The sequence below is a fragment of the Chanodichthys erythropterus genome, chromosome 4 (assembly GCF_024489055.1).
Source record: "Chanodichthys erythropterus isolate Z2021 chromosome 4, ASM2448905v1, whole genome shotgun sequence".
Classification (NCBI taxonomy): Eukaryota; Metazoa; Chordata; class Actinopteri; order Cypriniformes; family Xenocyprididae; genus Chanodichthys; species Chanodichthys erythropterus.
In genome coordinates this window covers 3274041-3290588 of record NC_090224.1, presented here as the reverse complement: position 1 = coordinate 3290588, position 16548 = coordinate 3274041, and the positions used below count along the sequence as shown (strand labels likewise).

General features: G+C 36.7%; 1 protein-coding gene across 1 annotated transcript in view; it reads left to right on the top strand.

Moving 5' to 3' along the window:
• Window positions 1-15763, top strand: part of pdgfra (platelet-derived growth factor receptor, alpha polypeptide) — a 32002-nt gene extending 16239 nt beyond the window's left edge. Inside the window, exons 18-29 of the mRNA XM_067383671.1 lie at window positions 1148-1280; window positions 1600-1704; window positions 4119-4229; window positions 4461-4614; window positions 7165-7325; window positions 8202-8317; window positions 9279-9401; window positions 9546-9657; window positions 9755-9854; window positions 9945-10050; window positions 12814-13055; window positions 13449-15763. Coding sequence (XP_067239772.1) covers window positions 1148-1280; window positions 1600-1704; window positions 4119-4229; window positions 4461-4614; window positions 7165-7325; window positions 8202-8317; window positions 9279-9401; window positions 9546-9657; window positions 9755-9854; window positions 9945-10050; window positions 12814-13055; window positions 13449-13593 — 1608 coding nt within the window. The 3' untranslated portion in view covers window positions 13594-15763. The remainder of the gene's footprint in view (window positions 1-1147; window positions 1281-1599; window positions 1705-4118; window positions 4230-4460; window positions 4615-7164; window positions 7326-8201; window positions 8318-9278; window positions 9402-9545; window positions 9658-9754; window positions 9855-9944; window positions 10051-12813; window positions 13056-13448) is intronic.
• The last annotated feature ends 785 nt before the right edge of the window (window positions 15764-16548 follow it).

Genomic DNA, 16548 nt, shown 5'->3' with positions numbered 1-16548 from the left:
GTAGCGCATTGGAATAGAAAAACGCGTTCTGTGTGAACGGCCCCTAAGTCACTCACCCACTGAAGCGCTTATTCAATCGGTATTTCAATCTATACTTACCCTTCCAATCAAATGATTGGTGTCTGTAAAAAAATTAAGAAATTAATACTTTTATTTAGCAAGGATGCATAAATTTGATCAAAAGTGACAGTAACTCATCAATAATGACACTATCTATCAAAGAATCCTGAAAATATGTATTGGAGTTTACACAAAAATATTAAGCAGCACACCTGTTTAACATTGATAATCAAATCAGCATATTATAATGGTTTCTGTAGGATCATGTGACACTAAAGACTGGAGTAATGATGCTAAATATTCAGCTTTGCCATCACATGAATAAATTACATTTTAAAATATATTCAGTTAGAAAAGTTATTTTGCATTGTAGTAATATTTTACAATATTACTGTTTTACTGTATTTTTGATCAAATAAATTTAGCATTGGTGAGCGTAAGAGACTTTCAAAAACATTAAAAAACTTACTGACCCCACATTTTTTAAAACTCATTCACTCACTCATTCACCCACCAACTTATCTGTTCAGACATTCACCCACTGATGCATTCACAAATCCCCAAATTCACTCTCTTATTCTTATTCTTGTAGTCACTCATACACATTTGAGGTATGACTAGACATAAAGGGATAGTTCATCCAAAAATGAAAATTCTGTTAACATTTACTCACTCTCAAGTTGTTCCAAACTTGTATGAATTTCTTTCTTCTGCTGAACACAAAAGAAGATATTTTGAAGAATGTCAGTAACCAATTTGATGGGCCCCATCGACATCCATAGTATTTTTTTCTTTTCATACTATGGAAGTCAGTGTAAACCATCAACTGTTTAGTTACCCATTTTCTTCAAAATATATTCAGAATTTTCATTTTTGGGTGAACTATCCCTTTAATGCATTGACACAGTCATGTTAGCTTCTGTGAGGGTGAGTTTCAGTGAAATGAGATTATAAATTGCACATATGTCACTTTATTTGTGTGTGAATGACACCTCTCAGCCTGAGTGTGGAACAGCCTGACTGTCCTCCATTATCTGTTTTACGGAATATATAAGAATCACTCTCTCCTTCTGCACCTGTGTTACAGAAACCACGGTACGAGATCAGATGGCGTGTGATTGAATCGGTCAGTCCGGATGGTCACGAATACATATATGTCGATCCCATGCAGCTTCCATATGACTCCCGCTGGGAGTTCTCTCGGGATAGCCTTGTTTTGGGTGAGTTAAAGTTGTAGTGAATCAATGTGGTTCAGCCATCTTTAAGTGACATTTTGTTGTGGTTGTGTGTTTGATAGGATTGTGGTTTTGTAATCCGTCCTCATCACAATCTACTGCACAGATTCTATTTAGGTGATTTGTGTGGTGACTGTTTGAGGTTTTTGACTCAAACATCCAAAATGGTCTTGCACAGGAAACCACTGTGGTAATACTGAAAGTTACAGAAAGTGCTTTGTGTTTGCATGCTCTCTTACACTAGATAATGTTTCTGTGGCATCCTCCTATGCAAATGAATGAAAAGTTTGTGTGTGTGTTGCAGGCCGTGTCCTGGGCTCAGGAGCGTTTGGGAAAGTGGTGGAGGGCACTGCTTATGGACTTAGTCGTTCTCAACCTGTGATGAAAGTGGCAGTAAAAATGCTTAAACGTGAGTTAATTGAAGTTTAACTAGTAGTTCTGATTTGCATATATAAAATGCATCGTGGCAGACAGTCTTGGGGGTAACACATTACAAGTAACTTGAGTTACGTAATCAGATTACTTTTTCAAGTAACTGGTAAAGTAACAAATTACTTTTCAATTTACAACAAAATATCGAAGTTACTTTTTCAAATAAGTAATGCAAGTTACTTTTTCAAAATTTACTGACTGACATCTCTCCTGCCCCCTTGTTGAGAGAAATAAAGTGCAGAGGTGTTGTGTGTGCTGTGTGAACATGATTATTGTAGTATACTAATAAGCAAAAATGACTTTAGTTTAGTTTTAGAAATAAGAGTGTTGAACTTCCTTCTCCTGTATCCAATTCTTCTTTAATCCAGAATGGCAGCACAGCTGAAAGGTTTGTTTGAGCTGCGCCCTCTACTGTACAGGCGTAAATATGCATTTCCTTCAGCCTAAGGCTTATTCATTTCACTTTTGGTGTGAAAGGGCCTTTACATGTGCCAAAAATAGAACTTTTTTGTTGTTATTAAAAAAACAAGGAAGCCCAGCTTCAACCAAAAGTAACACAATAGTAATGTAACACATTACTTTTCATAAAAAAGTTACTAAGTAACGCAATTACACTGAACAAAATTATAAATGCAACACTTTTGTTTTTGCCCCGATTTTTCATGAGCTGAACTCGAAGATCTAAGACTTTTTCTATGTACACAAAATATATATCTGTCTAAATCTGTGTTAGTGAGCACTTCTCCTTTGCTGAGATAATCCATCTCACAGGTGTGGCATATCAAGATGCTGATTAGACAGCATGATTATTGCACAGGTGTGCCTTAGGCTGGCCACAATAAAAGGCCACTCTAAAATGTGCAGTTTTATCACACAGCACAATGTCACAGATGTCGCAAGTTTTGAGGGAGCGTGCAATTGGCATGTTGACTGCAGGAATGTCCACCAGAGCTGTTGCCCGTGAATTGAATGTTAATTTCTTTACCATAAGCCGTCTCCGAGGGCATTTCAGAGAATTTGGCAGTACATTAAACCAGCCTCACAACCGCAGACCACTTGTAACCACACCAGCCCAGGACCTCCATATCCAGCCTCTTCACCTCCAAGACCATCTGAGACCAGACAGCTGCTGCAACAATCGGTTTGCATAACCAAAGAATTTCTGCACAAACTGTCAGAAACTGTCTCAGGGAAACTCATCCTCATCGGGGTCTCGACCTGACTGCAGTTCGTTGTCGTAACTGACTTGAGTGGGCAAATGCTCACATTCGATGGCATCTGGAATTTTGGAGAGGTGTTCTCTTCACGGATGAATCCCGGTTTTCACTGTACAGGGCAGATGGCAGACAGCGTGCATGCCGTCGTGTGGGTGAGCGGTTTGCTGATGTCAGCGTTGTGGATCGAGTGGCCCATGGTGGCGGTGTGGTTATGGTATGGGCAGGGGCGTATGTTATGGACAGCAAACACAGGTGCATTTTATTGATGGCATTTTGAATGCACAGAGATGCCGTGATGAGATCCTGAGGCCCATTGTTGTGCCATTCATCCATGACCATCACTTCATGTTGCAGCATGATAATGCACAACCCCATGTTGCAAGGATCTGTACACAATTCCTAGAAGCTGAAAACATCCCAGTTCTTGCATGGCCAGCATACTCACCGGACATGTCACCCATTGAGCATGTTTGGGATGCTCTGGATCGGCGTATACGACAGCGTGTTCCATTTCCTGCCAATATCCAGCAACTTCGCACAGCCATTGAAGAGGAGTGGACCAACATTCCACAGCCCACAATCAACAACCTGATCAACTCTATGCGAAGGAGATGTGTTGCACTGCGTGAGGCAAATGGTGGTCACACAAGATACTGACTGGTTTTCGGACCCCTCCGGACCCCCCCAGTACAGTAAAACTGTCCTTTTATTGTGGCCAGCCTAAGGCACACCTGTGGAATACTCATGCTGTCTAATCAGCATCTTGATATGCCACACCTGTGAGGTGGATGGATTATCTCGGCAAAGGAGAAGTGCTCACTAACACAGATTTAGACAGATTTGTGAACAATATTTGAGAGAAATAGGCCTTTTGTGTACATAGAAAACATCTTAGATCTTTGAAGTCAGCTCATGAAAAATGGGAGCAAAAACAAAAGTGTTGCATTTATAATTTTGTTCAGTATAGTTACTTTTTCAGGGACTAACGCAATATTGTAATGCATTACTTTTATTATAACTTTACCCTACACTGGTGGCAGAGTATTTGTTTACAAGCAGATAATTTGATAATAACAGCAATACCTCATCTATGAATTATGATGATTAATGATACTGAAAGCTCATTTTTATTGGCAATATGGTAATATAACTGGTAATATGATTGCTTCCTCAGCGACAGCACGCTCCAGTGAGAAACAGGCTTTGATGTCAGAGCTGAAAATTATGACCCACCTGGGCCCTCACCTAAACATCGTCAATCTTCTGGGAGCGTGTACTAAATCAGGTGAAAATGCACAAACACACAGATAACAAAGACAAACAGGCGGTCTCTAGGGTGGTGTCTTCTTGGTTTGTGGGTTTTTATTGTGTGGCATTTTAACGGGCGGAGTTAAGTGCAATGTAGAACTTTAACCTCCTGCTTTTAGACATTTTACAAGTCTCTGATAAGATTAGACTAGTTTTATTAACACTGCTCTCACTCTTTCTCTTTCTTTTTGACCATTTCTCTTTTCAGGACCAATCTACATTATCACAGAGTATTGTTTCTATGGAGACCTGGTGAATTACCTGCATAAGAACAGAGATGGTTTTCTCAGCCGTCACACAGAAAAGGGCAAGAAAGATCTAGACATCTTTGGCATCAACCCAGCAGATGAGAGTAGTAGGAGGTCAGCCAACACACACACCCACACAAAAGATGTGATTTGCTGCATGTAAAAATGTAGTTTTTAGGTCAAAACATGATGTTAGGGATTTTTTTTATTTAGCTCTTTAATCTGATTGAAGATTAAGAGTGTCAGGATTTCAGTCTAATTGGGTAAGTGAAGTTATTTATGAAAGGAGAGAGATAACAGACAATTAAAGTGGTACAGTGAGCTGCCTCGTATTGCCTATATAGAACACTATCCTTAACCCTCTTGTGCTCTTTGTGTGGTGGTCAAAACTGACTGTAATTCTTTTTTATTATTTCAATGAAATTAATGTACTATATTTAAAAACTATTTTTTATTTAATATTCTGTATTTTTAGGGGATTTTATGATACTAAATTATATTTATTCAGTAGTTATAATCCATTTATTTACTTTTTGAGCATAGACCTGAAAATGAAATTTCCAACTTAAACTGTCATAAATCTTGAAGGCTTTGGAGCACAGACTTAAGTTTGGTCTCTTTTTAAAGATGACACTTGGCAGATTATTGCTGAAGTGAAAAGTGAAGTTTAAATAAGTGAAAAGTTATAGAATTTTACGTTCAATGGGTCTCATTCATGAAACACGAGCAGAACGAATTTTTGTGTAAATCGTGTGTAAAGCGGTTCTGCCGTAAATTTTCGGATTCATTAAAATGTTCGTATTTTCCAAATGTTAGTTGGTAAGAAAGAAATCTACACCTGCTCCCAGCCACGCGTAAATAGTGCGTTTAACATCCGAACGTTATGCTCATTAATAAGGCTGCATTTTAATTCACCTTAATAAGGTACATTACACAGCATTTTGAAAAAATATTATATAGTAATTACATACGTTTTTGTTTTTTTACGTTTATTGTGAGAGCCAGTAATAGCATCTGCAAACGGAGCACTTTAATCAAGTAATTAATTGATTTCAATAGGGCTGGGTAAACTAATGGCCCCAAATGGCCAAAATCCTTCGTTTGGTGTCATAATATGATTCCCATATATAGTTGTCAGTCGGATTTAATGGGCGGGATTTATGGTAATTGAGAATGAGCGTGCACGCGCGTCCCATTTACGACTGATTGGAATTCATTAACACACACACACATTTCACTATCACTTCTGACGTTTACGAAGTATTTGTGAATCAGGAGAAGAGTTTTCGGGAAGGTCTCTTTACGTGCAAATCTCTCACATATTTACTCGTATATTTACGAATGTTTCATGAATGAGACCCATTGTTAGGAAAATGCACAGAAATACTTTTTTCAATTTTATATTGAAATATATATTTTCCAAAATACGTTTGACTGTAAAACTGCATGAAAATCTAAACCATAAATGTAAACAAGTTGTTTAAGTCAATTTTGTCAATTAAGTCAAATTTGAGCTTGATATCTCAAAAAATGAGCTTTCAGTAAGATTTTGTTACGGCGCAGTATAAAAAATTTACACTAGATGAAATTCGTTTCTCATTCATTTCCAATGCGATCATTTTTAACACAAGTGTGACTATCAGGACTGTTTAAGCATTCTCTAAGAGGTGATTTTTGAATTATGTCCATTATTTTTTTTGTGTGTGTGTGTGTGTGTTCACATTGCAAGTGCCAAAACCTTTACCAAGTTTCGTACCATTCCGATGAAGTAAAAAAAAAAAGAAAAAAAAAAGAAGCATAACATTATTCTGTCAAAAAGCACAAGAGGGTTAAAGACTTCCTCTTTTATATAAACTACAGATTTGGAATGCTCTAAATAGGCGGTATCTTGCATGGCACAACAATAGCCCAGGAAACTCAACTTCATAGACTTAGACTTCCAGTACTTATAGCATTAGTATGTTGCTAAGCTAATACACACAAAAACAAATACCCCGCTCACACAAATATTGGCAAAATAATCTATTTATTGACACTTTTTATTTATAATCAACATTTCTCTGAGGCAATGTCATTATAGTATTGTATTATCTTTAATGTATTTATTTTAAATTAAAGTATTATATTATCTTAATAGTATTATATTATCTTTTAATTTATTTATTTTAAATTTTAGTACTTCAACTTAAACTCATTTTATTTACATAAGTTGCCAAGGAAAAATCTCAAATTTTCACTGAAGTTTTTCAAGTGTATGTTTTTTTATAAAATATTTATATTTTATTTCATTTCAGCCATGAGCAGAATATATTAAGTGCTGCCTTAATTTGACCAAAATGTGGTATCTTAGGAGGCAACATTATTAAGTTGCTCACAAGGTTTTGGAACAAAACAAAAGTGGTACATTTGTCACCTTTCAGAGAATGCTCAGGAGGTTACTGGCCGTATGATGTAAACCACTGTGAGAAGATTGGTGATCTAATCTCTGCACATTCACTTACAGAACACATCAGATCTTTCTGATGACCTACTATAAGATGATCTAATCATTCATTAGCATGGCCGACAATACACATAGTCTGAGTGTTTTCATTTGACATACACAGCATGATGTTCTCCCCTGACTTATTATTTCTGTATTTATGTGTGTGTGTGTGTGTGCAGCTACGTCATCCTGTCTTTTGAGGGGAAAGGTGATTATATGGACATGAAGCAGGCTGACACCATGCAATACGTCCCCATGCTGGAAATGAGTGAAGCTTCAAAATACTCTCCCATCCAGAGATCAGACTACGACCATCCTCCCTCTCACAGACAGTTAAATGGTAAGAGAACAATTTTAAAGAAATAGTTCACCCAGAATTTAATATTCTGTCATCATTTACTCTCCAATCACTTGAAAATAGTATGCAAAAGCACCATAAAAGTGTCTTCTGAAGTCATATGATAGCTTTGAGGAACAGTTTTAGTCTGATCAACTGATTCATTGAAAAGATCTGACTCCATGAATTATTTATTCCCGAATCATGAACTTTCACCAAGCAAAGCACATGTCAAGATTAAGAGCAGAAAAACATCTTAAATTTTAGACTATTAATTATACAAATTTACAAAGCTATTGTATGACTTAAAGAAGTTTGAAAGCTCTAGTTCATTGAAATTGCATTGAAAAGAACATGAAAAACTATTTTCTCCTTGTGTGTTGTCTGGAAAAAAGAAAGTCATACAGGTTTGGAAGAACATGAGGGTGAATAAATAATGACAGAGTATTTATTTTTGGGTGAACTATGTCTTTAACTATAAATCACATCTCCTCCTCTTTCCTTTTCCTGTTCTGTTTTCTCATTCTTAATCCTCCTGATTTTTTTCTTTTGGCACTTTATTTTTCGGTCAAACCCTCGTTTACTGCACGTACTCTGGTTGGTTTGGCATGTTGTGGTCTGGTTTGGCTGGTATTTGTAGGACACACACACACACACACACACACACACACACACACACACACACACTGATGTTTAGCTAGTGATAGCAGAGAGGTCCACCCATGTCACTGCAGTCTGTGCACTCTGCAATTACAGATGGTAATTGTAGCTCAAACGTCTTAATGCATACATCTGCCCGCCATTCCTCAGACTTTACACTCACACAAAATCATTTTAAGCATGTAGTTCTCATTCAAAATGTGTTTGTGTGAACAACAGACAGTGAAGTTGAGAACCTTCTCTCAGATGACACCAATGAAGGCCTGACGACAGTGGACCTCCTCAGTTTCACCTATCAGGTGGCTCGAGGGATGGAGTTTTTGGCCTCTAAGAACGTAAGTTAAATCCTGTTTGTGCAGGATAACTGCCTAGTCAGTTTAGTCTGTAAACATTTGCTTCAAAACACTTTTGATCTTGCTTATACATGCAGTTTAGACATAACATTGATTGAGACATTACATTAAAGTGATTCTGGATGTCTTTGCGGAGGAGGCGACTTGATGGCAGGTTTCTATATTTGAGAAAATGGTCGCCTGTATACGCTGTGGCTGTATAGTTAAAATACATAGGAATGAGGGTTTGCAGAACTTCCCTGGTAAACCGAAACCTCTCAGGAGAGAGGCCCAGCAGTGAAAATGATGCTGCTATCGTTTCATGTTATAGCAACTATTAATTAGACCTCTTGTTTAAAATTTGGTAACCTCATCTCACAAAGGTGGACTCTAGACCACCCTTGAAGAAAGATAGAGAGTGAGACTGAGGGAGTTGAGGAAAAGAGAGGAATATTCTATAAGGATATTTCTTTGTTAAACTTATAAAATATTAGGACTGTTTAATAAAATAATATTTCAAATAAAACTGCTTGTAATTAAAAGAAATCCTGATAAATCATTAAAAAAAAAAATATAATGTGTGCAATTTTACAATATTTGTATAGATATTTGTGTGGTGCTCATGTATGAATGTGCTACTTGGTGAGTCTGTTAATCCTTTTGTGGTTTAAAAATGTCTTAACATTAATGATAATACTAAATTATATCAAATATAATATCAGTATAGTATAAAGAGCTAAACAAATTTTTGAGCCTTTTGATGGGGCTGTAAGGGTACATGACAAAAGAAAAGGTTGGCAAAGACTGCGTTAGACTACATGGGATGAAGAAAAATGGGAAAAGATAAATAAATATGTTTGACCATCTCAAATAAATATTTTTTCTATATAATACAACCCACTAAAACTGAACTGTAACTCTCTGTTCCATACACACTCATTTGTTTATTCTGTTTTTCCCTCAGTGTGTACACAGAGACTTGGCTGCACGTAATGTCCTGCTGTCTCAAGGCAAGATAGTGAAGATCTGTGACTTTGGGCTGGCCAGAGACATCATGCACGATAACAACTACGTCTCCAAAGGAAGTGTGAGTGGTTGTCTTATTCCTAATGTGGTGTTTTTGATTGTTTGTTTTAGATTATGGATATTTCCAGTGTTTTAGCATGTCCTATTTTGGCAAAAAAGAGCTGGAACAATCGTCTTCTAATACTTTTTTGTCTCTCACACACAGACCTTCCTTCCAGTGAAGTGGATGGCCCCTGAGAGTATTTTTGACAACCTTTACACTACACTCAGTGACGTCTGGTCTTATGGCATCTTATTATGGGAGATATTCTCTCTTGGTATGCTTAATATGACCATAGATTTGCTTAGAATTTATTTCCATACTTTACAAATGACAAATGCACAGTACAAAATGTGTTTTTGTCGTTTCTGTAGGAGGGACGCCTTATCCTGGTATGGTTGTGGATTCCAGCTTCTACAACAAGATCAAGAGCGGATACCGGATGGCGAAACCCGAGCATGCTTCCAGTGATGTGTACGTTCCATCTCGAATGTTTTGCTGCGCTTGACTCTGGCTGGCTGGCGCAGATATCTAACCAATGTGCTGTTGTTTGTCGATGTGCAGCTATGAGCTTATGATGAAATGTTGGAACAGTGAACCAGAGAAGAGACCGTCTTTCCACTGCCTGAGTGATATGGTGGCCTCTCTGCTGCCCTCAGGATATAAGAGGGTAAGTCTGCAACATACATAAAATAACAATGATTTTGAAAAAAAATGAACAAATATGAACAAAAACTAATAAAATAAAAAAATAAAATATCTGATGTAGTAATTAATCTCTTCCAAGACATCTGATCCATGTATTTTGCCTAAAAAAGAACCACCAAATTAAACAAGATTAAAATTAGACTGAAAGTTATTGCGACTTTTTATCTCACAATCGAAACTGCGTGATATAAACTCGCAATTGCAAGTTATAATGTCAGAATTGTGAGATATAAACTCAGAATTGGACAGAATTGGACTTTATAACAATTACGAGTTTATATCTCACAAATCTGAGAAAATAAGTCATATCTTGCAAGTTTATATCTCGCAATTCTGACTTTATTTCTCGAAATTGCATGTTTATATCCCATAATTGTCTCAAAATTGTGTTTATATCTCGCAATTCTGAGAAAAGAAGTTAGAATTGCTGGATGTAAATTTGCAATTGTGAGAAAGAAAGAAAGAAAAAGAAAGAAAGAAAGAAAGAAAGAAAGAAAGAAAAAGAAAAAGAAAGAAAGAAAGCATTTATTCCTTTTCTTTCTTTCTATCTTTCTATCTATTTATATTCCATTAAAACTATAAAAAAAAAAAAAAACTAAACTGAAAATGAAAACTATAATATAAAAATAAAATAGTGACATTTTATAAACTATAATAATATATCCCACCATGACCTAATAAATGGCCCAGATAAAAGTACGGTGGAAATGGCTTCCCACTTCCTGTAGCTTAAATGCAGTGTGTCAATCTAGGCTTTGAGGCCTTGGCCATGTCTATGTCATCATTGGCAACACCGCCAGACCGCTAACAGAGATTAGCACACCAGCGCTCCAGCTGGCTAACGCCCCAACACGGCAAAACCCAGCAGTGCTAATGACCAGGAGCATCCATTAGCGTCCGCCAGCTAGCCATAATTGCCCTATTAAACAGACACCACACGTGGTACTTCAAAACTCTGCTTCCCAGAGTCACATGGCCCAGGGAATAACTAGCTCCTGTTATAGCACCTTGGGCTGGGGTGTGGTGGGAAATGCGGTTCGTAAATAGGCCTGTAAGCCCTCAAGTAACCACAGAACGCTTGCAGAAATGGGGCAGAACATCGGGGTTGAGCCGTGTTTATGGTGGCGTTGAAGTGCTATTTACAACTACCAGAAATGATTCAATTTCTCCCTTATTTCCTTCAGCACGGTGCATAATAAGAGAGAATGGCAAGCTTAATTTGAGATTAACTACAATGTTTATGTCACATAAACATAATCACTTTTCTATTCTATGCTCCTTTTTAAGGGTCAAGCCTCGAAGGGGCAAAGACCCCTAGTGAAATCGTTAGTTTTCTTCTTATTATTATTATTCTGTTCATGAGTCTATGGCAGCCCATAGAACCGTATGGTAAAAAGTTGTGAAATTTGGCACACAGATAGAGGACAGTCTGAAATGTTACCATAGCAATTTTGAGTTGCGTCCTAAATGACACACTATACACTATGTACTTATGCACTATGTACTCATCCATGTAGTGCGTGAATTGTATAAGGTTATTTTGTCCTTTAACATCAGAGTCTGACAGCCCCTTCTCCTCCGCCATGTAATTAAAGCTGCGACAGTTGAGTGCACGAAGTGTCCAACATTCCACACTTCGTTTTTTCCATTAATTTAGTGCATCATCCGGGTATTTAAAGTGTACTTTTTCTTTTTGGAATTTTCAGTGTGAACGCACTACTCGCACTATTTATACTTAAAAACGTAATATAGTGCATTAGTACGCAAATTGGGACGCACCTTTGGAGTCTCTACCTCAAGCCCTCTAGCGCCACCAACAGTTCAAAGGTTCACTCATGTTTATGCTCATAACATTCAAACAAAATGTTGTTTTTTTCGTCAATGAATTTGACGGCGAGCACGCAAAAATGGATTCAATGCTGTATCTTCACATTGATTTGATGTATTGACACCACACTTGGTATATGTCATTACAGGCATGACTTGGGGGTACATGCACAGAATTATCACAGCACCACCTACTGGTGACGAGATAGGAAAAATGGCTATTTTTGCTTATAACTTTATAATGTCTTGTCCTAAAGTCATGAGGATATCCAGTTTTCTTTGGACGGCCATTTTGGGCGTGGGCCATTTTGAATTTTGTCATAAAATGCTGTTTTACCAATGCATGAATACATCGTTACGAAACTTGTACAAAATTTGTCCGATTTGTATGAAATTTGGCATGTAGCATCTACAGACACTCATGACAAAAAATTATTAAAAGATTTTTGATAGACCAAAATGTTGTTTTATACTGCGTCAACAAATTTGACTGCGAGCACATCAAAATGGATATGAGGCTGTATCTTTGCAAAAGCTTTGTGTATTGATGTCATCACAGGCATGATTTGAGGGTGCATGCAGAGTTTCGTCATAGCGCCACCTACTGCTCAGAAGTTATGAACCATGTTATTATGTTAGAAGTGCTTTAACTGATGTAATTTAAACAGCTTTGAACCTCATGATCACAGATGTCCACAAATATTTCCTTTTCTCCCCTTATTCGGCTTGACCCCGTAATTGCTGCTTGCAGCTATATGTCTACTTGTTATTGCTGTAATACTCTTTTATATTTTATTTGTATTATTTTTATATATTGCATTTTTTATATGATTTTTTTACATATTTGAATATTATTCATTTATAACTTTTTATATTGTATTTATATTTCCCTTCCCAGTGTTATGAACGCGTGAATCATGACTTCCTGAAGAGCGATCATCCTGCTGTTACTCGGGTGCAGTGTATTGACAATGATGATGATGCATACATGGGCGTGCTCTACAAGAACCAGGGCAAACTGAAGGACCGCGAGAGCGGCTTTGATGAACAAAGACTCAGCTCTGATAGCGGTTACATCATTCCTCTGCCGGACCTCGACCCGCTGTCAAATGAAGACTACAGCAAGAGGAATCGCCACAGGTACCCACCAATTACATCATTTTCTCACTTTGGGGTATTAGGTTAGGATGATGATTCTTAAGAATTTTGGACATATACACTACAGTTCAAAAGTCTGGGGTCAGTAAGGGTTTTTTTTTTTTTTTTTTATGAAATGAATACTTTTATTCAACAAGGACGCATTAAATTGATCAAAAGTGACAGTAAAGACATTTATAATGTTACAAAAACTGTATTACCGTTTCCACAATAATATTAAGTTTTCAACCAAATCAGCATATTAGAATATCTGAAAGATCATTTGACACAAAAAATTACTATTGACAATCTCATATCATAAATAGTATCAAAAAATGTTTCCATTACTCAGTACAATATAAAAATGACTGAATCGTCCTCTCTTTTTCTCTGTAGCTCTCAGACGTCAGAGGAAAGCGCAATAGAGACAGGCTCTAGCAGCTCCATGACCAAGCGTGAAGGAGAGACCCTGGAGGACATCACCTTGCTGGACGAGATGTGCTTGGACTCAGGAGACCTGGTGGAGGACAGTTTCCTGTAAGAGAAAGATGCAAAAAGAGAGAGAAAGACATCTTCAGACAAACATTCCTCTGATTCATTACAAGTTCATGGATCTCTCTCTGCATCCTTCCATCATATTTTCCTCACTACACTCTCCTGGAGCCTTCAGAAGAAAACAAAAAACAAAACTTTGATGCGTGAATGTCATTGATGTTTTTGGATTAGACATCGCCCTCTACAGGTCTGGAGGAATGAGCAGTGCACCACAGGACTTTATGAGCTCTCTTGATGAGACTCAGTAAGTGGTTAAGTGACTCAAATGAAGCTAAGACCAATGAGAAGGGGAAGTGGAGTAGATATTTGTTTCTGTATATCATTTCACTTATGTTTGTAATGTGATTGTGTTTGTTTGTGCGTGTGTCGGTGAATTATATGATCTTTATTTTGACGGGCATTCCGATCAGCAATATAAGCATGTCATTTAAAATTATATCAGTGACCTGGTGGTTTCACAACTGCTACCTTTCAAATGAATCCATCTGAGCTACAAAAAACCACTATAAACATTTAAAAGTGCAATGTGTAAATTTTAGGAGGCTCTATTGACAGAATTGCAATATAAATACACATAACTATGTTTTCAGTGGTGTATAACGACCTTACATAATGAACCATTATGTTTTTATTACCTTAGAATGAGCCATTTCTATCTACATACACCACGGGTCTTCTTACATGTTAAGTCGCCTTTTTGCACTGGCATGTTTCTACAGTAACCCTAAATGGACAAACAGAGCACGTTTGCTTGACTAGCTACTCTCTGCTGTCTCAGACGATGACATCTTTGTCCTGTGCTGGCCACCATAGTTTCTCAATATTGCAATTCACAACCTCACCGCTAGATTTCGCTAACATTTACACACTGCACCTTTAAAAAACAGCGTAACTGAGTCAACGTTCAACTATTTTGAATCAGGACTGTTTTTTCCTCTCACTCCCACAGGACCTTATGTAATTTGAGGAGAAGTACACCAACTAAACAGCACAAACCCTATAAGACATAGGTTTAATGTAACTGATCATATATCGTCAATGTCTCAATAAGTGTCGCTGTTTGAATTTTATTTTTGTACTGTTTGGATAGTATGGATATATTATTTGTGAATACTGGGTTTGGAAATTATGTAATCCTAAATGAAGAAAATGGCAACTGTGTTTTGACCTGCGAGTCGCATGTATTTTTGTGACATCAACCTTTATAAGATGCTGATATGACACTATTTATGACATCTTTATGTGTGGCCAAAGTTTTTACCTAACTAAAGTGAAGAATTTTCTGATTTCTTAACTAGTATGTTAGTCTGAGGCATTACTGATATTCAAAGCTAATCTCTTGAAAAAGATTATCCAAATGAAATGGCTTTTCTCATGAAGTTTCACATCATCTTTTTGGGCTTTTACATAGATTTGAAGCTTGTACTGCAGTATAGTAATGAGGAAAGACTTTGCGAAATCAAGTTGTTACATTTTCAGTTTTCTTGGGTTCTGCTCCAAGTTCTACCTTCTTGTTAATTGGATTTCATATCAACCAAAGGGAAACAGAGATAATCATGCCCTGCCAGAAGTGCTAGTTTGCTGCTTGTGAAGATTTGTGTGTCCCCCCCAAGAACAAAGCAATTGAAAATCATAGTGTAGATTTACACATAGCCAAATCCTGTAGTCTTGAAGCATCTTAGAGACACGTCATTTAGATTTTCTACTTTGATGTTATACATCACTGTTTGTTGTAAATGTGTATCATTGTATAACAGGACTTCAGCATATCACTGCCTGCCCCATCTTCACCCTCTACTGTGGCACGTCGAGAGGAGAGAGATATAATAAAAAAAAAAAACTGTTGCACTTTTTAAAACTCTTCTTTTGAAAATTTTATTCTAGCATTTCTTATTCTGCTTTTAGTGTGTGTGAGTGTGTAGACGTTCAAAATTTGTCTATGCTGAAAAAGGAAGGCAAATGATTCTTAAAGAGACAGTAGAGTGAATGTTCTTGTGCAAGAAGAGGGGAAACAAAGGAGAGGTATGAAGTATATTCTATGGTACAATATGTGTAATTCTAGGTAGTTATTCCCTTTAACAGATGTTATTCTTTTGCTATAATATGCATTATGACCATGTACATTCAAAAGATTTATATTTCAATAAATGAGATTTAATTGACTCTGTAGTTGTGCATTTCTGTCTTTCAGTTTTGTTTTAGTTTATTTCTGATTATAAAAAAACTGATGCAAGAGTATCCAACCAGACAGATATTTGGTTATATATTGCTATAGCACAATAAAGCCCGGTGTACATTCGGACATGACTCCCCTGTTTAAAGAATGGAGTTAAACTATATGTAATTTTAACTTACAGAATTTATTAAATATAGACTTTGTTGGTCAAAACAATATGGTATATTTGTATTTTACCTTTTAAAATTTTTGTTGTTCAGTAAATAGCTTTGTGATATATAATTGTTTACTGTTAGTTTATTTTAGCAATATACATTTTTTAAAGATTTAAAAAAAAAAAAAAAAAAAAAAAATATATATATAGACGATTTTAAGGTACAGAAATTGACTATCAATAAAATAATTCTACCTTGAAAAATATTCACTAGAGTAAAAAGTGTGACAACTAGCCCCGTCTGCCCTACATGCAAATTATGAAGAAGGATGTTGTAGTGAGACCATATAGCCACTAGAGTGCGCAATGACATCATTTGTGAGTGTGCGTGCGTGAGCGTATGATTGTGAGAACGTACTTTTTGTCTGTCCTTTGCCTGGTTTGTTTAAATATTGTTACAGCTGGAATTCTAGAGGCACCGCCTTCGTCTTACCTTGTGATACCGAAGTTAAACATTGAGTGAGTTTCTGGTTTTACAACAACAGGATATGCAAATATGTGGATTAGGGAAGAGAGCGAGAGAAGGTTGATAAATGTGATATGGGTTCTGT